Source organism: Ursus arctos, unplaced genomic scaffold, assembly GCF_023065955.2.
Source record: "Ursus arctos isolate Adak ecotype North America unplaced genomic scaffold, UrsArc2.0 scaffold_37, whole genome shotgun sequence".
Classification (NCBI taxonomy): Eukaryota; Metazoa; Chordata; class Mammalia; order Carnivora; family Ursidae; genus Ursus; species Ursus arctos.
The window spans coordinates 28,765,037-28,792,120 of NW_026623053.1; the positions used below are offsets into that span (position 1 = coordinate 28,765,037).

Genomic DNA, 27,084 nt, shown 5'->3' on the forward strand with positions numbered 1-27,084 from the left:
CCCTTTTACTTTTAGGGGGCTGCTTGTTAGTCAAAATTAAACTCTAAATAGCAGAATTAAGGTAATTTAAAAAATGGAATGGTTCATACATTTCTGGTGTAAAATCTACCTGGAAAACAACTGAGAAACACATATCAAGGGCCTTAAAAGTGTTCATGCTCCTTGGTCTGATAATTCCAACTCTAAGAATTTGTTCAAGGAAGATAACAAAGATTTGTGTGGGAGAGTATTGATAGACTCAAGCGTGCCACCCTTCATGTTCTCACTCCTTTGAAGGACTCCCACCTCTGTGAAGACTGTGTGAAGCCATTCCCTGGCAATTCTCTCTCCTGAGAGGGAAGTCAGAGACAGACCGTCTCTTTTCAGCCAGCTAATGGTCTCAGTGAGTTATCTGAGCCCCAGGAATGTTACCTTTGTTCTATTTCATTTCTCTCCCAATTAAAGAAAAAGAAAAAGAAAAAGGTAAGTCTGTTTAGATAGGTAGAGGGAAAATAGGGAAAAATAAACAGGAAAGTTTCCTATTCTGTTCTCAGCCTCCTCTAAAAAGAAAAAATATATATATCTTTCAGGACTAGAGTCTCCCAGACAGAATTAGCCCCAGAACTACGTGGGAAGAAGGCCTTGTTACATAACAGAGACTCTTTTGCAGATGGTTTCGAAGACTGTGACAGAGCCATGATGGCTATTAGACGGATTACTTTAAGAATATACACAACTGGGGTTGTGGGCCTCATTTTAAAATTTCATGAAGGCTCTTAAATTGCTTACAGTTATATTTCTTCTTAAGTCTGGGTAATTTGGTTGAGATTTGCAACTGGCTTTACGTTCATGGCTGTCTTAGGTACATTCCCAAGAACTCTGCTTTTGTGGAACTAATCACACTCGAACTCATCTAATAATGCATTTTCTTTTCCTTTTCCCTTTTAAAAACACATTCTTCATAATTTCCACTGAATTAAATTATTTTTCATTGTTTTCCTGACTGATCCTGGATACGAACTATGTCTTCCTGCTAGTCCCCTTTGCTTCCTTCCCAGTGGTAATAATAACTTGAAAGTATGTAACTAGTTGTGTATCTTTTAAGGCTTGTCTCTCTTCCTAGACTGTGAGCTCATAAAAGCAGGAGTGACATCTGCTCACCCCTCTATACCCACAGGGCAGCACACAGTGAGCCTTTACCAAGCACTGCTCAATAAATAGATAAACAGAAAGAACTGCTTCTGGAAAAAACGCTCAGCATTTATAACAACATGGACATCTGATCTCCCCTGCATAATGTTACCTGTAAATCAGCAGATGGTTTTATAATCATTCGAAGAGTGTGACAAGTGGCTCAAACCTCGGACTAAATGCATGTACATACAAGTGAGACTTGCTATCACATATGAATTGGACCCTTCTATAATACAGACTTCTGTTTTGAACTTCGGGAAAGGGTTAGTTGTTGCTAAGAAGACCGCAAAACATCTTGTTACAGCAGAAAGCCGAAACAAACCGCCACGCCATCCCCAAGAGCAGCAAAGAAAGCAAACTTCCAAAGCAAACCTTTCCAGGAACTGTAGGAAGGAAGATTAATAGAGTATAATATAAGTTAATGTATTGAACCCTGTCAATGGCATTTTTTCTCACTGATTTCTAAAAAAAACCCAATATATATATATATATATATATATATATATATATATATAATTCTTTAATTCTATAGGCTTTCTGTATTGTTACCAGGTTGATCAAATCTTTATTCTTAAAATTAGCTATTCATTGTATATTTTTTCTTGCTTTCTAAACCTTGTCTCACCATTTGAATGAGTTAGAAGGAGGGAGAAACAAATAGAACAAACCAAAGTTATGGAGAAAGTATGTGTGTGAACTTTATTTCATCATGAGAAAATCACTTCTGTGCAGTAACAGAGAATACTGATATATCTACACGATGATAAGGTTTTCTTTGTATTTAGATACATACCTTATATTTGTACACAATATATAAAATTCATGGAGGAAATTAATTTCTACAGTACAGTTTCTTTGTTGGAAGAGGACTTGTTCCGTTAGTTTCGTTTAGAAAATGACCCCCAGTGCTGTGACTGTGGTACCAGGGATCGCAGTTCCAATCCTGTAATTTATTAGACACCATAATCTTATGAACAATAAGAGAAACTGAGAAACTACATCCTCCTGCAGGATGAAAAGAGAAACATGAATGCTCAAGCTGCTATGCTAGTAACTGATTTTAGCGGAAGAATATGATTTCCATGATGTATTATGAATAGCAATAGGTCTCAAGATACATATTAGCAACATGGCTGCAAACTGTCTCCCTGCTCTGACGGCATGCACTTCACTCTTCAAGCAAACCGCCTTGGACGTGGGAAACGAGGCCATCATCACGAAGGGCCTTCTGCGTTGCATGTAGGCAACCCTCGGAGTGCTTTAGCATTTAGCATGGTACTTGGGAAAAGAGGCAACTGCTCCCAGGCAGAGGGGTCATCCCAGAGAGCAGTTGCTACACCGGTCATTCGGGAGGGCCGTAGCTACCACATCCCTATAACCCGATGGGAATAGGTCGGGTGGGCGTGTTTCCTTCAGCGAATCCTTCTCTTTGACTAGCATCCCTCACAGACTTACCGCTGCTCCCCAAGCACGGTTTTTACGGCTAGGGGCTTGTCAACCTTGCTGTGGGATTTGAAGTTGTGCTTGTTTTTAACCATGTGAACCATTTTAAGGGTGATTGGCGCATGCCAAGGTTTGTGGGAAGTGGGAAAAAAAACACCACCACAATTCTTTGAGCTAACATCTTAAATTTGAACAAAATCAACACAATTAATTCTGCAGAGGGAAGTTATGGGGAATGCCAGGGGGGTGACTTCTATGATTAAGATGACACCCAGAAAGTCTGAAAATGCTTTGGCACCAACCACAAATACCTCTTCATAGGGTTAATTTCATGTGCTGTGATTGCTTTTAAAATGAAAATGCTCAAAGCCTCAGAGGTTATACCTGGTCATCAAATGCAAGCCCCTCTTCCAAGAGGAATGGCTTGACTCTGATGACCAAAATATTTACAGTATGGCCAAGAAGCGCAAATTCTCTGGGGCTTGACCTTGTACGGTGGCCCTTGGTGGCCTAACCCAGCCTAGAGGGACGGGCAAAGGTGAAAAGGGCGAGGTAATGCGGAGTTGCTGGTCATTTCCTGTTTGGTGCCCACAGGAAGCCTCAGTCCTGGTGCCGCCGGCCTCGGCTTTGGGTGTGAGATGGAAGCGGTCCGCGCTGGGTAAGCCAGGAGTGGCCGACAGGCCCTCTCTGAACAGCTCTAGCACCCCAAACCCACTGGAGACATGTTCAGTCACACAAATCCACAGCTGGAAAGAACCTCGGCCCCACCCTCAGAAACAGGCAAGCACTACAAAGCAATTTAGAATCATCTGGGTAAAACTGGCAAGTGATGTGTATCATGGAGAATGGGAGCCTGCCCTAGAGCCTAGATACATCTGTTTCACACACCGGGGGACATTCAGGCCTTCATTTGTTCAGCTTCTTCAACTGCAGCTTATTTAGAGTGTTATCAAAGGAAGCCGACGCCCCGGGCCATTTGAACTGCCGCTGTGGACTCTTTGGTTTGATCACATCCACATACCATGGGCTCTCTAACGGCAGGAGAGGAACAGCGGCTTTGTGCCAGAATGCAGAGCAAGTCATGGAAACACTTCAGAATGTGGGCAGTGGTGGGGTTACCTCCGGGCTTGCCAGCCACTTTAGATGCCTTGCAGTTCTCGCTCTGAGGGATACTGCTGAAGGGCCTTACCCTCAGACGTTTGGAGGACCAGGGTCTTGCTGTACTGGCTGACTCCCGTTTTGTTGAAGGCCTTGATGCGAGCGTTGTATGTGCTGTTGAAGTGAAGACCGTCCACGGTGCACATCGTCTCCTTTCCAACATACACCTCCTGAGGGTCAACAAATAACAGGCCACCATTTAACGCCAACCCCCATGAGGGGTGAGGGAGGCAGTGTTCCTCAGTGGTCAGGAGCAAGCATTTTGGTGGCAGCCTGGTCTGTATTCAAATTCTATGAGATACTAAGCCATTTAATTGACCTTTTTTATTTTTATTTTTTTTAAAGATTTATTTACTTATTATTTGAGAGAGAGAGAGAGAGAGAGAGCAAGCAAGCATGGGGAGGGGAGGTGCAGAAGCAGAAGGAGAGAAGGAGAGAGAATCTCAAGAAAACTCCCCGCTGAGCATGGGGCCTGATGTGGGGCTCAATCTCACGACCCGTGCGATCATGACCTGAGCCAAAACCAGGAGTTGGACACTCAACCAACGGAGCCACCCAGGTGACCCTAATTGACCTTTTTAAGTCTCAGTTTCCTCATCTGTAAAATGGGGACAATACCCAGTTTATGAGGTTGTTAGGGTGATCACATAAGGAGGTCATGTGTGCAAACTGACGAACATAGTGCCTTATATTTAACATGGGCCTGCACCTTAATGAATGGTTAGGGCTTAAAAAATTAAATTAAAATTGGGTGCTTATAGTTGCATTATGCTTATTATTAACTTGACGTTTACATATATATTATACCTACCGAGCTCTTTATCCATCAGTGTGATTTGTAAAAACTGGTTTGGAAACATGAGGGTGGTCTCTATGCTGTGTCTATAACTCCGCTAGTAGCTTCAGGAACTGTCACAAAGATTACACTCAAAGTCACAGGAGTATAGGTTTTATCGCAGTGCAGCGGGAAGGGGGAGGAAACAGGGGCGGGAGGAAGAATGACATTTCAAAGGCTTAAAATAAATTGTAGCATAATGCATCTTTAGCATAGGTTAGGCATGTGCCTCCCTCTCTAGCTGTAGGCTTCTGCAACATTATGCTGATGTAATGAGTAAAAATAATTTGTATTCAAAGTGCAGCCTTAAAATGATAACTCTGGTGGGATACTAAACAGATTGGGGTCTGGGATCCTGGCATGCTAAGAATTTTATATGGATTATCTGACTCTTAACAACAAGGCGTGAGGGACGTGTTACTATTATCACTCTATTTTACAAATGAGGTCCTGAAGGCTCAAAGAAGTGAGAAATGGGCACAGACAGCTAAGTGGTGGAGTCCAGATCTGAGTGCAAGCAGTTGGACTTCAGAGCTTGTGGCCTGCATGGGCTTTCTCTTCCTAAGGGGAGGTCAGTTTCCATTCAGAGACTCCTTTGTCCATCTTCGACGGTTCAAGGAGAATGCAGGCCTTAGTTGAAGGGCAGGCAGACCCTGCCAGGATGGTCTGGCCTCAGAAGAGGTGGGGAAGCTTGGCCTGAGACCTCACAACGGGGCTTCTGAGGCGGTCCCTGGCTTTGGTTAACAAGCAGCAGATTCTCTCCTTACCCGGAACTGACCACCGTTGCCGTCGTCCAGCTCCAGAATGTAGCCTTCAGCAGGCACCGTGGACAGAGGTGGCTGTTTCCAGGACAACGTGGCGCTGTTGTTGTGGGTACAACATTCCTCCAGCTGCAGGATGGGGGTTGCTGGGACTGGAGAGGAAGCTAAACAGAAATTAGTGTAACCCTGGCTTCTGTTGAGTTGCAAACACTTCAGGATCTTGGAACGAGAAACATCCCCCTGATCAACATGTGGCTCGACTAGGTAGCCAGTCCAGGGGGGACCCAAACTGGATCCCTTCCAGAGTCTCTAGGAATGGGACTGGGTCCTGAGCCACTATGCTGCCTTTTCCCAAGCTCGTGGTGTCACTTCTTACCTTAACAGAGACAATTGCTCTGTTCTCACCCCCTTGAGCACTGAAGACATCATCTGTAAGGGAACTGTTTTATTTGGGGGAGGGTTTTCAGCCCAGTGCACTAAAGCCCATGTAACCATAACATGGTTGAAAAAATGTATCATAAAATTGGTTCTGAGTCTTGATGCCCTGTGTATAAACTTGGAACCACCTATTCTGAGCAGTTTGTTTGTTTTACCAGTGATTCTACTCAAGGTCTTGTGCACATAAGTAGCCGCAACAGTGGATTTTTGAAAATTTAGTACTAAGTAACATAAAAACAGTGATTTCTCCATTTTGAAACTTCTGAGGAACTTGACCTCATTCTTTCAAGGTAGCTCTGCTAGCTCAGGTCCATTCTCCGCAGGTGCAGAACAGCCAACTGTGAGCCCGGAGAGTAGTATGGGAGCAGAAGGGGCCCGGCAGGGGAGGGTCAAGGTGTCCTTGTGACTTTGTGAGAATCTGTCACAGTACTACTAGTCACAACATGCCCCTGGCCCCATTTTGTGCTGGGAGCCTTTTCTATTACTTTAAACTGCAGAGCAGCTGAGCCTCCAGACACACACACATAGAACTGTTAGGTAACAAACGATCCCAGTTCCTAACATATGAACTCAATGTATGTATTTGGGAGCAATGTTTTTACCAACTGCTTAAAAATTTTTTTTAGCACCAAACCATTAATTTATTTTTGTAGCCCTTTAACAATAGGAGAGAACAGTTTGGACCGCATCCAGAGACATTTAAATGAACAAATGTTAATTACAGAACACCTGGTATGCTGTACCAAAATTGGACTCTGTGTCATGCATCAAATTATCTGCTCCCTGCCATCACCTCAACCACAAAGATGGTTTATTTAGCAGCAGTTTAGGAAATAGGTTCTATGGTGAGTAATCTAGAAAACAATAGCAGTGATCATAACACAAGAGATGCGAAGGTGAGGCAGGTCAACTAGACTTAAGAAAAGACTTTGATGCAAGAAAACCATGCCTGAGTTACTAGATCAAACACAACGACATCAAAATTATGAGCAGGTAATTGGAGGGGTGAGTTTAGGAGGGAAATCATGTTTCAGTGGCATAGAGTCCAGCTGGTCTTATGAGAGAAGAGTGGCTTCTATAGCCTCAGAGGTCCCCGAACATCTGGAACTGGAGGGAAGGAGATAGATTCATTGCCTTGTTCAAGAAAGAGGCTAAAGGACCGGATGGGAAGGTGGGGAGAGAGAAGACATAACTCCTAATAATTATCTACCCACGAGCAGGCATCACCTAAGAGTTGTAATTGGAGGGTTAACATTAGGTCATCATGTATTAGGAGACTACTTGGTCATTAAAAATTTTCCCTTACAAAAATAATAAATTTTAACATATTAACCGTGGAGTAAATGATGATAAGTTTAAGCAAACTGTTCTTCAAAGGGCTTCTAGAGACCTGGAATGATTTTCCCCAGGGGGATATTTGCTCTGAGCTGTCCTTATGAATCAGAGCGTACCATAAAACAACCTACCCCTTGGACCCTCTTTATTTCATTAGCTCTTATCAATCTTCATTTTCCTTTGTTCGTGTTTCAGGCAAGTCTACATTTCATCAATTTTAAAATTAAAGAATAAGATCACAAGATGGTTTCAACTTGAATCCTGCAAATGCTTGCAATCTCCAATAAGAAACTCAAATTTCCTCGTATAGACATAGGTATAATTAACAGATTAATTGAAATACATGGTGTCATGTGTAATTAAAACATGGAAACTTCATTTGTAAGTCCTCAGTGGATACAATTTAAAAGACCAAAAAGATAATGAAAAGTCTAATCACTCATTAATCTTCAGGTTTTAATATTGTCCAGAATTTAAACAAATTAAGCAAACAAAAAAGTGAAATGAGGGAGGGGGGAGAGAGAGAGAGGGAGGGAAAAAGAGAGAGAGAGAAAAAACAAAAATGAAGAAACAGAGACATTTGCGTCTCTAAATCTATTTCTTGATGTGCTCAGAATTATTTTTTCTGTTTCCTTATTTACCCCGAAGTGATGTTCCATATAAAAGGCAAATGTAACAAAATTACAGCCTCATTAACAAAGACTAAGGCTGACATTTTAGAAAAACGGATTTTACAGCGGGTGTTAACATTACCCTATTTCACTTTATTAGGTATAAAATAAATGGTCTATAAGAATCCAAAGTGTTTTCAAATTAGCTTATTATTTGTGGTTTGGAAATGGATAGCATCACAGTTCCTGGACTGAACTCTAAGAAATTTTTATTTTATTAAAACTTCTGTCATTGGGCTGCTGTAGCTGTCTTAATTGTAATACTTTCACCATCATTCTTGGATGTCTTTGTTTTTCCTAAAGAACCAGTTTCTCCTGACCTTATCAGAAGTCTATTGCTTAGCATTCTTTTAGCCCATAAAATCAAACTTCAGGCTAAAAATTCTCTTCTTAGTTGCAAAGGGCAACTGTTCTTATTGACTTCCTTGAAGGGGACTAGTGGAACCTCGGCTTAAAATTAAATTCTGCAACAGTGTCTTCTTAACGTTTTCAAATGTCTTTAACTTTTTAAGGCCATTCTTGTTCTAAGTATAGCTTACATTTTTCATATTCATTTAATATTTTTTTTCAAATCCTGCCGATTGTGAACACTCACCACGATGCAGGATTCCTCTGTGAAAAGTCACAGGAGCGTGGTGAGGACATGTAAGGACGCACAGCCTCCGCGCCCCGGGACGTGGAAACTAATGGTGGGTGATGGTTTTTGAGCACTTCCTGAATGCCTGGCAGTGTGGTGAGAGGTTTTACATGTAGTCACTCATGTGATTTTCACAGCAACCCCACAAGAACAGGTGCTGTTATTATCTCTTGTTGGTAGATGAGGAAACTGAAACAATTTTCATGGCTGCTAAGTGGCAGAGCCGGGCTCTGATGCACAGCAGGCTGGCCCCAAGGGGTTGTGTGCTTAATTGCACTACGCTGCCTCTCCAGTCTGGTGTGTAGTAATAGTGTCCTAGAGAGAAGTCCCTGCGCCTGATTCCAAGAGGAAGGTTTCCTTTTGCTTCCTGTAATGTGAGTAATAAATTTCCCTGAGACTTGTTGGTACAGATTAACGAAATATTTCACCATACATAGCATAATGTATCAATTTATCGAATCACTGTGTTGTCCACCTGTGGTTGGGTGGCAACCATACTTAAAAAATTGCAAAATAAAAGAAAGAAATATTTCACCATAAGAGCCACGGTGGTTGGAAATGCAGTGCTACTGAGTCATCTAGTCTGAACGTTCCTTGGTGGACTGCCGCTCCTTTTTATGGTGGCTGGACAACACAAGTGCGTCTCAGGAAAGTTTATACTTTAGAGGAGCAATCAGCTGTTTCTGCAAAGCTCTCATTTGTACACTGCTACTGAGAAATGTGAACGTGGGCATTGCAGGCCTGCAAATCACGAACGGATCACATGCGTGAACAGACAATATGCGAGTCAGCACGTGTGCTCGTCCCTACCCCTGCCAAACCTCTGCATACTCTTTCTCCATGATTTATAAGAGGGTCTGTTCACATCATGCCGACCTTGCCCACGACCTTGGTGCATACTCAGGGCTCTTACATTTGACGTGAGTTCATAAAGATAAATGTGTTCTTAGGTGAGGAGAGGCACTTACGGGATTAACAGCCATTGGTCTACGTGCTAAAAAGGCTTGGGGGAGCATTAGGTCACTCTTTCGTATGCTGGCATTTCTTTTCAGCACTGACTCACGAATCTCGGGGCACTTTCTATACTTAAAACAATTCTGGGACAATATTTTTCTGGGGCTGTTTGAACAAAGAAGCTACTGGCCTTCTCCACTTAGATTTCAGTTGCTTGAGGGTGATACAGAATCAGAAAGAGCAGATCAGTTAAATCCTTAGCTCATAAGAGAACAATTTTCTGGCTGAATAGTAGCTGGCCCAACTGGAAACGTTTAAAAAACAGCAACAGACCTATCTTCTTTGATAACAAGAAAAAAAAAGCATCTGAGATGAAATTCCAAAACCAGAGAGATGCTAGAATTTCCAGTCAAGAAATGAACAGATATTTTTGTTGTTAGTTTGAGTCAGAACTTTAAATGCAAATTTTAAGTAGTTTTGAAAATATTTTAACTTCCCACTGTAATCTGCTTAGCATAATTAGAAGGCATATACTGAAGTACACGTATTGTATTACTGGTCAGATTACTTTAGCTCTGTTCCCAATGCTATTTAAATTTTGGCCATTCTTACATGGATTTGGGGGGCACAGTTTCTTGAGATATTTTTACTGACAAGCTGTGAAAGTGCAGTGTATTGAACTGACCAAGCATAGCCTAAGGAAAAACATCGTCTAACACCACACCCCGCACAGTTGTGTATGCTAGCAGCTATCAAAGAGGCCAGCAGGAGTCTTAAGTACAGCCAGTCAAGTTCTATTGCGTCATGACCTCTTGGCTTTTGCTTTCCACTGAAAACACATAAAAATTATTTAGAGCCTGAAGAGGACCTGGCTCTCACTGAATTAATTAAACTTAACGAGCACAAAGCAAAGCATATAAATTAACTCTGCAGAAGGATACTAATCAGCAGTAAATTAAATTAATATGAAGTGTTAAAAAGAAAAGGACGAAAATGGAATAATCCAGACTCCTCCCAAATGGCCTGTTAGATGAACTTCGTAAATAACTGTTGGATCATTTTGTGTTCGGGTAAATTTTTGCTCTGTGTTCTGCGTTTTGTCTGTGAGAGTGCGTGGCCTCCTCGGCCGCGTGTACAGACTTTGGTGGAGTGGACACACAGCCACGTTCACACATATGTCTGTGGGAGCCTTAGACGGCCAAGGGACACTGCTTTAGGGACGGGGTCTGTGAGGCACAGCACTTGAGGCTGCAGTTCCCACACCAGATGAAGGGCCTGTTCATTCCAACACAATTGTCCTCTCCCGCCAGTTGGCCTGGGCTCCACTCTGGGCAGATGGACATGATTCAGAAGGACAGCAAATGGGGGAGGAGAGGGATCCCTCAGCCGCTGAAAGCAGTTCAAAGCCCTGAGGCTTTTCCCCTCTACCTGCTCCATCACTAAGGCTAACTGGGTTGGCTTGTTTTTTTTCCCTTCCACCAAAAGCCCTTCCATTGCCCTTTTGCGACATATTTTCTCCTCTGAGCTATTTGTGACATAACCTTTCAATGATTTTACCTCACTGGGAGAACTGGATCAGAGAGAGGCTGATTTAGGGGAATTTACCTGGGGTTCCATATATTACTCGGACGGCTGTATTTCACAGACCACCATGGGGTATTAAGGAAAACATTTTAAGCAGCCAAAAAGACGTGCTGCAACAGAAAGTTAAATGTCTTAAGTTTAAGAGAGGGGTTCAGTTATTCCGTGAAGATCCAGTTCATAAGGCACTAACGTTATAGCACAAACTGGAAGCTGCAGGTGCAGGGTCTGGAACGTTGCTCCCTGGCTTTGAACCCCTGCCCTGACATTCACTAGCTGTGTGAATTCAGGCAAGGTGTCCAGACTTCCTGTGCCTCAGTTTCCTCAGACGCCGACTAGGGCTGTGAGAATAAATTGCATTAATCCACGTGAAGCACTTAGGAGAGTATCTGGTTGGGTGAACAGTCAGGAAATGCTAAATATTTTTGTTAGGGCAACAAAATACCTTTATTAACAATCTATATACTCTTTACTCTAAAAATCAATTAAGGCATCATCCCAAAGCAATACATAATAAACGGAAAATGGGAAAACTGAAAATGAAAGAGCAAAATCCATGAAAGGGATGAGAGAGATACCTGCACAAGGTACACGGAGGAGTTTAGCTGTGATGTGAGTCGTAAGTGCAGAGCCCTAAAACTTGCTGGCTTAGGTGCTTTTCTCTGTCTGATAAAAGGAAGTACGTAGATTTTACTTAAAAACAAAAATTTTAAAGCACTAAATTCTAAGTCCTTTATTAGGTGCCTGCTTAAATTGGGAGAAGCAAAGAGCAAATCAATTTCTTCAGTTTTAAAAAAGATTAGAAAGTGACAAAATTACAGAGATGAAGAAGAGATAGGTAGTTGCCAGGGATTGGCAATGGCGGAGGGAAGGGGTGTAGGTATGACTATATGGCCATAATGGGGTAGCATGAGGGAGGTCTCTATGGTGGTATCTTGATTGCAGCAATGGTTAGATGACTCTACACACCTGACAAAATGGCACAGAGTGATACATATACACTGTACCAATGTTAATTCCTGTTTTGTTTTTTTTTAAGTGGGTTCCATGGTGGGTGTAGAGCCCAATGTGGGGCTTGAACTCACAACCCTGAGATCAAGACCTGAGCTGAGATCAAGAGTCAGATGCTTAACCAACTGAACCACCCAGGCGCCCCTCGTTTCCTGGTTTTGATATATGATGATAGTTATGCAAGATGGAACCATTGATGGAAACTGGGCTACAGGTACACAGGACCTCTCCTTACTATTTTTGCAACTTCCTGTGAATGTATAAATATTTCAACATGAAAGTTAAAAAAAGAATATTCTTCCAATGGATATTACTTACACTGCCATAAAAATATCATTGCATGGTTGGCTTTTTATTTTTCTTTGAAAGAGTTATTTTCCTTAAGATAATTTTAGGTACTTGCACTTCCCCCAGCCACCCAAAAAATCTCGGAGACCTTGCATATCCCTTAATCACATAAATCACATTTAACTTTAAAAAGTTAAAATTTATTTCAAACCTTCATTACCCTTCGGTAACCAGGCTTGCATTTTCCTGACCAGTGTTGGCAGGTCAACACTGACCCTCTCAAATTCCCACTAATTCGGGCTCAACCATTCGCTCACCACCTATCCATGATAGTAGTCATTTCAATTCTGGACTGGTTTGATTTATATCAATATTGCTGGGTTATTTTCTGTAACGAGATTTTATTTATGTACACTGATGTGGTCTCTATCTCCATATCTTTTTTTTTTTAATGTCAGCTATTCCCTGATGCTGGGCTTCTGACATGTCTTAAGATTCTTAAAGAGGCAAGCATTGAGTTTACCTGAATTTATCTGGCTTTCTGAGAGGTAGGTCACCTGGCTACATGATAAGCTAGGAGCCACTCCAGACTTTTGTACTATTGTGTGTGTTTACTTCCCTACCTCTTAGGTGATTTAGAAACCTGCCAGCTGCCTTTTGTTTGCTGCAGTCTAGCACAAAGCCTCGATCCCGCTTCAGGCACCAGCACCCGCTCGGGATGTTGCTCTATTTGGGGGACGCAGACACGCACCTTTCATCTGCACGAAGTCGAGCTGGTGAATGGATTGCAGCAGAGGACTGTTGTCCAGACTCAGGTCAAAGTCCGTGGTCATCCTGGGAGTGAGCGTGCCTTTCCCCCACTGGTCCTCAGTCAGGTGCACTCTCCTTATGAGGGCGTCGGAGATCTAATCACATCAAAGGCCACAGCCTAAGAAATATACCACCACCCTGGACGCAGAGCACCGCCCCTCCACTCTCCGGGGGCATCACCAAGCCACTTGGGACTCATACCTCTCCTGTCTCCATGTGGGCAGTGAGAAGCCTATTAAGACAAGGGTCACCCATGCAAACCTGGGTGGTTTCGTGAGTCAGAGGGAGCCACTATAAATAGTTAGCAGCTGTAAACTGCTCTAATGGAAACCTGGATATATGCTAATGCTCTTTATGACTAATCAGCTAAAAGCCAACAACATTAAATAATATGTTGGTGGTCAGTTAATTTTAGTAGAACTAAAAGCCCTAAGTTTCTAAGAGGAGGTGTGGGTATTCTGTCAATGCTTGGAATGAGTTTTATAAAATAGTTTAGAGAGGCTGCATATGGTAATCTGTAAAGTGGAATTTCTTACACTTTAAGCCCATCATCTTCTGTATCACTTTATTCTTTGATAGAGAACTCTTTCATTTCTTTTATTTAATCTCCTTTGTCACTCTTGGCCAGTTTGATAAAATGCAAATTGGAAGGAATCTATGTATTCTTTAATAAAAGCTCCCTTAATCATTGAGATCAAAACTTAAGTAAAATTCAGCTGACATCATCACATCTCATTAAAACAATCAACACTGAAAAAATCATGAGAAATCCAAGGAATGAAAACATTTCACTTTATTTGGGAAATCACTGATTAATTGGCTGGTAGAAACTGTCAAGAAGGTGAAAGCCTTGCATATTTAGACATTTCTAGCTGACAACGCTGTCCAAGATATTAGTGGAAAGGGACCCAGTTCTTAGGCAAGGCAGTAACTCTGCTTTGGAGGAACTTACAGGGAATTACATTTTCATGATTAAACATGAACAAAAACAAATTTTCAGAAGCCCATATGCTTCTCAATCTTGTAGCACATGGTGGCAGAGACTTTCAGGAAGTCAGTGGAGTTTTGCTGGTGCCCACATGTGCATGGCAGTGTGAAGGTGGGTTCCATTGTGGAGGGATCCATGCTCAGCAAGGGCTGCGGGGAGTCTGGCTGTGGCGCTGTAGACTGAGTTTCATGGGACACTGAGAATCTGAAGTAGAAACTAGTTGGCACTTACCTGCAAAAAGCCACTAGGATCATTTTCCTTAATGACCTCCAGGCAGTACTCCATGAGACCTGTGGTCTGGCGCAATTTTACTGTGCAGTGAGAGATCTGATCTCGAACCACCTAGGATTGATGAGAGAACAGAATGGTCCAAAGTGGCACAGGATGAAAAAGCAGCAAACTGTGGTGCCTGAAGGGACGTCTTCCTCAGGCTTCCCTTGCTCCCCATCTTCCCGGAAGCTGGTACTGTGAGCTGTTCTAAGTGGGAGGTCCTGGAGAGTCTACGAGGAGCTGAGTAACCCGAGGTGTGGCTGCAGCTTCTGTTCTGTGAACAATCACCCACCCGCTCCCACCCTGTGCCTCTCTTCTAAAGAGCAAACGTCCCCATCTGACCCCAATTCTTTCTCATTCTGATTCTTCTCCCTGAGTGGATGGTGGGATGGGGAAAGACAATGAGCTAATGACAGCAAGGAAGCCAAAGATGGACGCAGAGTTAAGTTTTGAGTATAACTCACTTAGAAGCAGTCACTGCCTCATTTGGGAGAGCAGTTTTTTGTTTTGTTTTTTTTTTAAAGATTTTTATTTATTTATTTAGACAATGAGAGAGCGAGAGAGAATGAGCAGGGGGAGCAGCAGAGGGAGAGGGAGAAGTAGACTCCCTGCTGATCAGCGAGCGATGCGGGGCTGGATCCCAGGACCCTGGGATCATGACCTGAGCTGAAGGCAAACGCTTAACTGACTGAGCCGCCCAGGCGCCCGTGGGAGAGCAGTTTGAAAGGCTCTCTACCGTGCTGCGAGTCTGCTTTACCCTAGAAAGGCATCTCTCTGAATGTGTAGTTTCTGCCTCTGGGAAGCTGTCTTTGCCCAGTGTCAAACACGACAGTCCTTGGAAAGTTTCTTTCTTCGAATATGCTCATTTTCCATGTCCTCTGCTCAGTAACCCAAATCCTGAAGTGGTTTCTTTTTTTTTTTTTTAAGATTTTATTTATTTATTCGACAGAGATAGAGACAGCCAGCGAGAGAGGGAACACAAGCAGGGGGAGTGGGAGAGGAAGAAGCAGGCTCATAGCAGAAGAGCCTGATGTGGGGCTCGATCCCATAACGCCGGGATCACGCCCTGAGCCGAAGGCAGACGCTTAACCGCTGTGCCACCCAGGCGCCCCCCTGAAGTGGTTTCTGAGGCTAGAGTGGAACAAGTTTTCTAGGAACGTCAATTACTTACATCCTTGATATTTATACTACTTTGCAAAAGCCTCAAAAGTATCCAGCCTTCTGGATTTTATAAATAATAACTAAAAGGAGTTTTAATAATAATTATTGAAAAAAAGCTTTTTCTTTGTTCCTTTTCAGTTTTGATTTTACATTTTCCATTAAAGATTATTACATCTACTTTCAAAAAACAGTTGGAAAATAGACAAAAAAAGCAGTCATCTCACCATTCTAATGCAAATTTTTAAAGCATTTTGATATTTCCTTTTAGGTTTCATCCTTGAGCTAGATATATTTATAGTTGCAATCATAATATGTGACAATTTTACCTCCTTCCCACTTAACACTATACCATAGGCATTTTACATGTTGCCACCATCAATAGATGTTACTGGCTCCATAAATATCGCACTGAGTGGGTTATCATAACTAATTAATCATTCCTGTTCCTCTATTTTTGTACATTTAAATTCCTCCTAATTTTTTTTGACAATTCATCCATTTATTATTGCTGGTGTGTGTTTCTCATTTTTTTTTTATTGTGATAAAATATACATAACATAAAATTTACAATTTTAGCTCTTTTTTAAAAAATATTTTATTTATTTATTTGAGAGAGAGATAGTGACAGTGAGAGAGAGAGAGAGAACGAGCAGGGAGGAGAGGGAGAAGCAGGCTCCCCACTTAGCAGGGAGGCTGACATGGGACTCAATCCAGGACCCCGGGACCACGACCTGAGCCAAAGGCAGATGCTTAACTGACTGAGCCACTCACGTGTCCCAACCTTAGCTATTTTTAATTAGATAATTCTGTGGCATTAAATACATTCATATTGTTGTGCAACTGTCATCACCATCCATTTCCAGAATTGTTTTTATCTTTCCAAACTAAAACTTTGTACCCATTAAACAATAACTCTCTATTCTTCCCTCCCCACTGGCCCCTGGCAACAACACCATTCTACTTTCTGTCTCTATGGATTTGACTACTCCAGGACTCCATGTAAGTGGAATCATACAGTATTTGTTCTTTTGTGACTAGCGAATTTCATTTAGCATGATGTCTTCAAAGTTTATACATGTTGTAGCTGATGTCAAAATTTCCTTCCTTTTTTTTAAAGATTTATTTGTTTTAGGGAGAGAGAGACCATGAGCAAGAGGGGCAAAGGGAGAGGGAGAGAGAAACGCAAGCAGTCTTCATGCTCAGCACAGAGCCCAATGCAGGGCCTGTGATCGCAACCTGAGCAGAAACCAAGAGTCAGAAGCTTAACTGACTGTGCCACCCAGGCACTCGTGAATTTCCTTCCTTTTAAGACCGAATAATATTCCATTGTAAGTACATACCACATATTGTTTATCCATTCATCCATTGATGGACACTTGGGTTGCTTCTACCTTTGGCTATTGTGGATAAAGCTGTTATGAATGTGGGTATACAAGTATCTGTGAAAGTGTTTCACTTCTTTTGGGTATATACCCTGAAGTGGAATTGCTGGATTATATGGTAATTCTACTTTAGTTTTTTGAGAAATCATCATACTGTTTTCTGTAGCAGCTGCACCATTTTATATTCTCATTAGCAATGCACAAGGGTTCCAATTTCTCCACATCCTCACCAACACTTATTACTATCTTTTTTTAAAAAAATAATAATAGCCATTCTAATGGGTGTGAAGTGGCATCTCATTGTGGTTTTGATTTGCATTTCCCTAATGACTAGTGATGCTGAGCGTCTTTTCATATGCTTATTGGCCATTTGTATATCTCCTGTGGATAAATGTCTATTCAAGTCCATTGCCTGTTTTTTAATTGGGTTGTTTGTTTTTTTGCTTTTGATGCACAAAATTTATAAATTTTCATGAAGTCCAATTTGTCTACCTTTTCCTTTGTCCCTTGTGCCTTTGGTGCAATATCCAAGAAATTACTGCCAAATCCAGTGTCGTGAAGCATTTGCCCTGTGTTTTCATCTAAGAGTTCTATACTTTCAGTTCTTAAGTTTAGGTCTTTGGTCCATTTTGAGTTAATTTTTGTATATGGTGTTAGGTAATGGTCCAACTTCATTCTTTGGCATGTGGATAGCCAGTTTTTCTGGTGTCATTTGTTGTAAAACTGCCCTTTCCCCACTGAATGGTCTTGGCACCCTTGTCAAAAATCATACTGTTTTCATTATTGTAGCGTGGCTGTTAAGTTATGTAATCAGGAAGCGTGAGAACTCCAGTTCTGTCCTTTTACACGATTGTTTTGGCTCTATGGAGTCTCCTAATTTTTTGACAGATGATTTATTACCACTTTTTCACTTTTAATAAAATTAAAAATTTTAAAAAAGTGTAGGATTTAAAATCTCCATATCAGAATTGGTGAAAGAAACCAACTTTAATGTGAAGATTGTTTTGTGATTTTTGGAGGGGAGAGGGGAGATCAAATTTAAAATTCAGTGATTGACTTATTTTCTTCTGACATCTAGTATTCTGTCAAACCACCACCCCTATCTGTTGGTCTGGGCTTGTGGAATGCAAATTATTTTATTTTTTTTTAATAAAAAGTAAACAGGAAGGTTAAGTTTCTGCTTCTTAGGGGGGAAAACCACCAAACACCCAAAATATATTAAAAAACCCAGGACAGGTGACCTACAGCTAATATGCTACTCTCTGCTATCTTAGGTATAACTAAATTGTTCCCAGAAAATGTTCTGATATTTTGGTAGCCAGTGCATCAATGCTTCTAGATAGCAGAAGCCTCAGCAGTCGGCAATCACTATCCAAATGGCATCTGTCCTAGGACTGAGCATGCATAACTGACTGGTGTTCAAGTGTGAATAACAAGCACAGACTAGATCTGGGCATTGTAACCCAAAGTGAGTCTGCTGCTGAGGCAAAATAGACTTGAACTGTCGTTTTTATTTCCCAGAGCATTCAGATCAATGATAATTTTATGACCTAAATGTACTGAAATAAATATGTAATTAAGCCTCATAAAATTCCATGTCTGCTTCTATAAACTTCCTTCTTAAGCAAGATTCATTTGATGCCAAAGGAGTGTCTGAATGTTGGGGCTCTCCAACGACTTGTAAGAAGCTTCACTGTAGTAAAGAGTTGGTGACTTTCAGAGGGGCTTTGCCATTGGCTCCTGTATTCCATCGTTCAAGCTTCTTGGAAGGACTCAATATCCCTAAGTTCCTGGCTCTCAACTCTCACTGTTGCAACAATGGATTTTGGCCCATCTTTTTACATTTTAATCAACCATTTCACAATGATCCCAAAAGCCTGTGATAAAAATCACTGCTAAAAATTAAACTACAGGGTTCCCAGAAGCAGCACTTTTGGGTGTGTTGTAATTGACATCTAGTTTCTGAATTAATTTGGCAAGATTTTCCATCCTATGGAAATCAGCCAAATAATTAGATCTTCTAAGAGTATAAATATTTTTTCTCTAGTTGAGTGTTTTTATCAGCTCTCTTACTTGTTACCTTCTTCACTCTGTGTTATTTCTACTACTATTATTATTCATCTCTTGTTTTATTTTTTGGGAAAACAATTCCTGGGAAGCCAGGCCACGTCACTTTTTCTTTGAGTTCCACATTTCTGCGCAGTTGCTCTGAGGCTCCAGAGAAACCATTCGCACCATGTTTGCAGCTGGCTGGAGTTAACAGTTCCTTTTCTTAGGAAGGAAATGTGCAAGTTGCAAGAATGACACAAACAGGGACTGGGAAACAATCTTCCCGCTTTCATCTGCATTATGGCCTAAACCAGCTCTCTGGGGACAATGAAGTAATCTTTAGTTCATAGTTTCAGGGAAGGCTTTCACAATTTTATTAGCGGTCCCCATCTGTTCAGGATGGCAAGTCCTATTGATCACTTGAACGTTTTTATTTTGTTAAGTGGCAAATTTATTAAGGTCATTCCTTGGGTCAAGATATGTCACTGACACCTACTCAGAAAAGGTGAGTTTGAGAACGGACTGCTGTGTCCTTCTGAATGCTCAAATATTTTCACTAGCATAGAGTAATCCGTGATAGCTTATACAAGTGTAAAATTCTGTTCTGCCTATCCACAACTACATTTCCCATCCCGTCTCTAGTAGACCAATCTCTTCCCTCCACTCAGCTCATGTAACACAGCCAGCAGCAAGAACTGAAGTTAATTAAAGTGAATTTCCTTATCTTACCCAATTTGACCTTGACACCTTCCTCTACCTCCATTCACCTCTCCATCTTATGTGCGTGTGGCTCTTTAAAATTTTTATTTATTCTTCTTAATAAATACTTTCACTCATACTGTTTTCTCTCATCATGGGGTCTGCAGGGATACCACTAATGAATTTTTAGTCTAAGTAAACACTAACATTCTCTCTCTTATTTCAAGAAATTCTTTCTTAAATATTATTTATACTTTCCCATCACAGCTTAAAACAGTTTCCCTAAGTATATAAGGTAATCCTTTTTTTTTTTCTATGTAAGGTACAAGTACTCTCAAGATGCAAGGTTGAAGAATTTATTCTTCACAGGTCCTTTCGGTCAGTGAGAGGAGTTTCTACATGTACCATCATTCCTAAAGCAAGATGACCAACAAATGCTTGGAATGGATTCACTTGTGAGTTATAGGTGAAGAGATGGCCATGAGATTCATCTAGTAAAATAACAAATTCTCTTGTGTTTTTTTTTCCTAGAGTAGAATATTATCCCCTATATTATCATTATATTCACTAAAACTTAGAGGCATTTAAATTAAGGAAGAGCATTTTTAATATTTCACATGCCACCATTCTCCCACATGATTATAGGCAACTATTCCCCCGCCTTCTCTTGATACCACTCTCTGTACTAATGTTATTAATTTACCCACATGGCAACAAATCATTTCAAGGACCAGTCTTGAGGCTTTGCATTTTTAATCAAGAAAAGGATTGTTTAGCTCTATTAAATAAAACATGTATCTGTTTTAGAAGGCTTGAGATTTTAACAGCAAAACTGAAATTTCCATTCCAAAAGTGTGAATGCCACCAATAGCCTCATCAATAAACATTGAGTGGAGTATGCAAAGTACACACTTAGTGTGTGGAATACGACATCCCCGTACAGAGAAGTTAATGAAGAAATACAAGTCCTTTGGAGAGATACGGGTTTTGGTGTGGTCCCACCCACTCAGGAGAACATTTACCATTTATCGTGGGCCACAGTAAAAGTGATGCATACAACATGGTATTTTGCAGGCTGCGAGGTGCAGGGAGACACACATTACTCTCACCTTCAAAGTATGTGTTTACTGCCCTCTGGAGGTAAGGGATGTCACTCAGTCTGAGATCAGGCAAAGGGTGTTAAAGAAGGTCTGTGGCTGTCCTCCATTGACATTGCCAAAGTGGGTAAAGAGTGTTCAGAAGAGTGTCCCCTAACTGTGGTGAGCTCCAGCTGTGTGTGGTGGCATCCTGGTGATTCCATGCGCACCAGGGCACTCTGTCCTGTACCGTCCCTCTGTGACTTTTGTTCCTACATGTAGGAAGCAGAGGATCGCAGCATTTGCCAAATGAATTTCCCATTAATGATAGCCTTATAATCCATAATAATTGTGGTTAAAATTTTAGAGTTGGCCCCCGAAGGGCAGTCAAAGGTTTCAAGTGTTCCAGTGTGCCTAATTTTTCCAAATGTCTTCATTGTAATGGACTTATAGAACCTTATTGCCAGTAGTTTTACTGGGTTTGAGCTGATTATTGGCTTAAATTTGTTGCTTTTTCTTTCTAGTAATGGCTCTAGCCAGTCAAATCCTATCTAATTATTTAAAAAAAAATCTGTAAGCTTGGATAGGTTTGTCTTCCACCCTTCCTCCTTCTCTCCCTCTTTCTCTCTTTCTTTCTTTCCCATCCCCCCGCCCAATCTAAATCAAAAGATTACTAGCCTGTTTTGAGGCAACGGCAAAATAGCTTAAGTAAGCAATTTGACAAGACAATAATGTCCCTAGTGTAAATCTGTACTCTGCATTATATGACCATATAATTAATTTTTAAAATAAACATAATGGGAGCATGACAGGCAATACATGGTAAATAATAATAAAGACAATGATGACAATAATGATATGACTCTAACAAAGTCCAACAGTACACTTGGTTTCAAAGTCAAACATTCTGTATATAGTTACAATTGGGATGTGGAGGTCTGCTGTAAAAATGAAAAGCTGTGAAAAACAGCAAACTTTATCATTATCTTTTAGCATTCTCGCTGCGTAATTTTGTTGGTACGTTCATTTACCAACCACACATGGAAATTAAAGATTAGACTTTTTCAGAATATTTTCTAATAACTATAACTTTATTTTCTTCCAGACAATCTTAGAATTGAAAGGTAACCAAGAAGACACCTGTCACCTTGTACTATTCATATGAATTTACTCTAAAATATATTGGAGCAAATATACATTTAAGACGATTGTAGAATTATTTCAAATTCTGAGTGTTACATAAATAAAAACCATTCTCAGATATTTCTTTGAGGTTACTAAAAGAGAAATGACATTTGTAAGTTTCCTGAGAAAACCATGGATCTCATTTAATGGCACATTTAAACGTAGTCACAAATTCCCTGTGCGGATCACAGACAGTAAGGATATTTTAAGGCCTTACTCAGGTCAGGAAGGCCCAGGAAGAATGGTAACAAAACACCTAGTTCAAACAAGACAGCTGGGGGATCCGGTTTATGGTGCTTATTGTGGGGATTTTGCCCAAGTTGTCCCAACCACGAATCAGTAGTATTTCTTGAAAGCTCAAAAGCATTTTTTCCCCTTCAGTAGCTTTCTGACATTTGATTCATTCACCACATCCTGAAAATAGAAATCTGTCTCCCAGTGTTTTTTTTTTCAAACCACAGAATAGTATTAACCATAATTTATATCTCAAATATTCTTAAAATATGGTCACAGCTGCATACATATGTCTCAAAGCCTTTTTTTACTAACTTTAAAAATAGCTCACCAAACTTTGTGAACTATTTTATAGGGTGATCAATTAAAAACTCAAGCCACTTTCTTAGGCTCAGAGGCAATCGCACCTGTGTATAGACTAATTCTACACCACATACTCTGGTATTAAGGGAAAGTAAGTCCCTAGGAGCACTTCAGTGTGCTTGATGCCACTACATTTCCAGGCATTCTCTCTCAATGCTAACAACATTAAGGGCTAACATTTCCTGAGGACTGTGCTAAGTGCTTGGCAATGCTCTGTGAGGTGACCACCCCTTCTGGCCTGATTTTACCCACAGGTGATAGTAACTGAGCCAGAGACTTGCCCACAGTTAGAGACCTAGTAAGTGATAAAGTGTGTCCTCACACCCCGTGTTCTATGACACAGAAGCTGGGCTCTTCACCTCTCAGCTCGGGCTTGTCTCAGAACCAGAACCATCCAATCTGCTCAAGCAATCAGTGCTTTCAGAGAGGGGCATGAGGAGATGATAAAGACTGGCTTTGTACACACTCCCTTTCCAGCATCCCCAGCCTTTTGGATTGCTCAAGAAGAGAAAGTTGCCAGAAAAATACACACACAACTCTCCTCTTTGTCAGCGAAAAGCAGGCCCCTAGAGAACTCTGCCAAAGGGGAGCGGAAGACCATAAGATTATCCCTGCCCGACTGTGAGTGATGGGTCAGCCAACAAAGACAGAAAGAAGTACTGTGCTTGGCAAGGGATGTCTATAAAAGGCCAGTCTTTTCTCACAAATCTGAGTAGCAACAGAAATGACAAGAAAGGGGAAAGGCAGGAGGAGAAAAGCAGAGGGAGGGAGACTTGGAGGCTGGCGTCCGCAGTCCCAGGGTTGTCGGCGCTGCTGGCGGTTTTTAGTAGGGACATACAATCCGCTGAAAACAGCAGAGAAACAAATCGCTCACAACAGAAGACAGAACAGCTTTGCTGCCGTGAGGGACAACCAGCCACCTGCCTCTTGTTTCCGGGGCTCTTGGGGATCTGGGGCAGGGCACTCCACGCTGGGCAGGGTGGAATGAGAGCAGGCAGCTGCCTCTGCTCCGTGGCCCCGGGAGCATCAGTGTGCCCCGCTGGAGCAGGTCACCAGTACAGACTGTCCCCGGACGTGGTCTCAGCAACGAGTAGCAGCCGTTCCTGTGAGGTCTCTATCTGTGCTCCCCCCCCCCCCGCCCCCGCACAGCCCATCCCGCAGGGACAGCACTATGCAGGGGCTCCTAGGGGCTCTCATGCCCCTCTGCTGCTGTTAATATGGATAAATGATGCTTTCTCAATCTGCAATTCCCTTTTCTGTCCAGATCGCTGCCCTCATGGCTCTGCCATGTAGAAAACCTGCAGTGGCCGCCATAGGCCGTGTATGATTTATCACAAATGGTTCACCGTGTTCTGTTTAAAGATACCAAGAAGGTGTCTGCAATGTCTTAAAAAAGAGATTTCCACTGAGAAAAAGTTAACATTTGGTGACTACATACCAAAATGGTTGGTCTACCATGTAGAGGGAAAACCCAGCCATTCAGCTCATTTCCTAAACACAGCTACGGTTTTACTTTAAAGAACTCCAAGCGATTCCAGTGATATTTGAGTTCCACTGTACAATAAAAGTTCTAGGTGTCTGAAGGGTGTGCGATGAAGGGCTATAGTGACTCTCTGTTCGTAATGTTAGAGCAGGTATGGAAACAGGTTTGAGTTCGTTCTAGGATGAACCTAACAGGGTCTTCCAGTTAAACCCACCACTAAGAAACAGTAATGGCGTCTCTGGAAGGAGTGTTATCATTGCCAGCCTTGGTTTCCTGTCCAAACCAACAGGAAGAGAGAGCTGAGGCTCTCTGAATGTTAGAGCCCTGTGCACTTTTCTTTCCCAACTCCTGCTTCAGATTTAACTTCAAGCCATGCAATTTTCTTTATCAAGGAATCTTCTGTGCCTCTCCTTGATAAAACTGTACGGCCACGGTCTCATCAGGAATGTTCAGAGAGATATGGCCCTGACCGAGCACCAGAGGGGGTCAGGCCAGCAAACTTCCTCATGGGGCTTAGCCCTCAGGAGCTCTTTCAGGCTTGGGCCTTGTTATCCCAGCTCTACCTCCTGCCTGGTGCAGTTCTAGAGGCCCTCTCAGAGTGACACCTGAGGCGGGGAGAAAGGTTTATATTCCAGCCACATTATATAACACTGACTGTTTGGAAGGAAAAAGCAGGTGTGTGGCTCTGTGTTTTGCAGCAGGTGGGCCGTGGAAGAGGGAGCCTCTTAGAGGAGGAAGCTAGATTGGGGTTTTCTTACTTTTGGAGAAAACTAAGCTTCCCTGGGGAGCGCCTATTCTGTATCAGGCTGCCTGGCCCCCTGCCTTCTGGCCGCGCCCCCTGGGGCTCGGGGTCCCGGTGTGTGGCTGAGGCACAGAGTAAAGTTGGAAGGTTGGTGATTCTGCTGCTCAGGGCTCAGCATTGCCAGTCTTACCACGGATCTTGCCACGGACTCATGCCCTAGTTAGCAACTAGTTTATTGCCTGGTAACCATAAGATGGGTACTGGCCTGGCTTGAAGCTTCCCTGCCACTAAGCTTGAGCCCCAAATCTTGTAAGCAGTGTTCTCTTATTTCATTTTGAAACTCTTCCTTGGTTCTCCTACTGGAATCCCATTTGTTTAGAAATGGGGCCTTCCCCTATTCTTTGGAGACTACAGCCTGTTCCAAACCATCTAGGTGTATCTGATGCTTACGGGGCTTTTCATGAGCTCCCTTGAGGTCGTATCCATTCTCTGCTGCCCACTATTGAAGCTCCCTGATGTTGACTGCCTAACCCCACCAGAGAACCTGTAGTTCGACCTCACCTCTCCCTCTGCCCTAAGCAGGCTGGCACTGCATACCCCTTACCCTCCACCCTCTGGTAGCTACCCTGGGGCTTATTGGCAATGCATGTGGACCTCTGCTGACTGCCTACTTCTGAGCTCTCTCCTGCTGGGTCCTTCCCATCTCTCCAGCCTGCTCCCACATCTTGTTGCCCTGCTCCAATGGATGGGGTATCAGATGTCTTCAGGAAGAGCAATCTTTTTGCCAATGGGGCCCCAAACTCATAATCAATTGATTCCACAGTATGATGATAAAAGTCTGTGCAGCTATCCAGTTGCACAGTTCACTTCAGAAGTGAAGACAAATCTTGTTTTTTTTCTACAAAGTACGGTTTCCATTCCTATTTCAAAAGGACCTTTGCCTCTGTATGGTCACTCTGGCCACCCAGTCTATAATTTCAACCCCCTTCCCCAGTACTTCACATTCCCTAGTCCTTATTATTTTTCTTAGTGCTTTTTACTAAATACTGCATATTTTACTTACTTATCTTGCTTATTGTTTATCCCCTCTGGTGGAATATAAGCCTCATGAGGGCAGTAATTTTTATTTACCTAATTGTGCCTGTACCCAGAGTAATTCTTGACCCAGGGGAGTCACTCAACAAATACCAGTGAGATAAATGGGGGCGTGCATGGTGAATGAAGGGATGCTGGCTCCTTGCCCTCCAGGCCACTGGCCACCCAAGACTGTGGGCATCTGGCCTACCCATCTAGCCTGTCCATCCTGGCCCTGGGAGCCTGGCTCCTTGGCTTTCCGCTCTCCCCATGGCACAGCACTCACCTTCAGCTTGTGCTCATGTTCCTTGTTGACACGTGCAAGCAGCTGGGCTTTCCTTCTGTTGAGGGCATCAATGAGAGCATCACATTGGGCCACAAGGCAAGCTTCAAACTCCACACTGTTCTCCTGCACAAGAGAGCACATGTCTTAGCCCCAAAGCCTCTGGGCTCCTTGGGCTGCCAGAAAAAACAGAGCTCCCCTGCCCATTTGTGGGGTGGAAATCCCTGCTGAAGGAGATGAAAAGGAAGTCCACAATGCACATTTAGCATTTTTAAAGTAACTGGATAAATTTCACTCTACAGTGGTAGTGTTCCCTTGAATTTTACAATGAAAAAGATAAATATTACTTAATAAATTTGTTTTTATCAAAAGGAAATCATCTCCACAGTTCACATTATATTGTGTAAAATAAAGCTCAGTTTGTAGAGTTGAACACGAATCCTTCTGAGAGACGGTGTTATGTCCACTTATATATGGTGGAAGGTGGCATTCAGAGAGGCTGGCTGCCTGAATGGGTTGTGTGTGGTGGAGGAAGGAGAATTAAAGAATCTTTAAATTCAAGAAGAAAGAGAAGAAAGAGGATGGCAGTGGTCTTCAATTTAAAATAATAACCCAGTGACAACAGAAGTTTATAAGAATAATCATGGGCAAAAGTACTTGCTCCTTTCATTAAGGAAAGCAAACAATGTGCATAGGTGGTCAAGAACAATTAGTATATTTAGCAGGCATCCACCAACCGTACAGGTTATGAACCAGCCACTTGTGGAGAGAAAGCTAACCACGTTCTAAATGAATTATAGCTTCTCCATGATTTTAAATCGAATGCCAGACCTAACTCTTTACTTGATTTAAATCTATACATGATGTAGACATTTCTTTCAAGCAATTCTCTCCTAAATCATAAGCATTCATGAACAGTCATCCTTTCAATATGTAATTTTGAGTGTCAAACCATAATCTGCAAAACAATTGTAATTCATAGCAAATGAAAGATGAATAC

The 27,084-nt window shown here is 42.1% G+C and overlaps 1 protein-coding gene across 6 annotated transcripts in view; it reads right to left on the reverse strand.

The window, feature by feature from the left end:
* The window catches only part of TRIM9 (tripartite motif containing 9), a 119,477-nt gene that overhangs the window by 19,560 nt on the left and 72,833 nt on the right, over positions 1–27,084 (reverse strand). For 3 of the 6 annotated variants that reach the window (XM_057306411.1, XM_057306409.1, XM_057306413.1), the window contains exons 3-7: positions 26,088–26,210; positions 14,315–14,425; positions 13,037–13,190; positions 5,377–5,522; positions 3,806–3,944 (exon numbers count right to left, since the gene is read on the reverse strand). In XM_057306411.1, the coding sequence (XP_057162394.1) occupies positions 3,806–3,944; positions 5,377–5,522; positions 13,037–13,190; positions 14,315–14,425; positions 26,088–26,210 (673 nt within the window). Of the gene's footprint in view, positions 1–2,930; positions 2,962–3,805; positions 3,945–5,376; positions 5,535–13,036; positions 13,191–14,314; positions 14,426–26,087; positions 26,211–27,084 lie in introns of all 6 variants that reach the window. The other 3 variants (XM_057306410.1, XM_057306408.1, XM_057306412.1) reach the window with 2 other exon arrangements.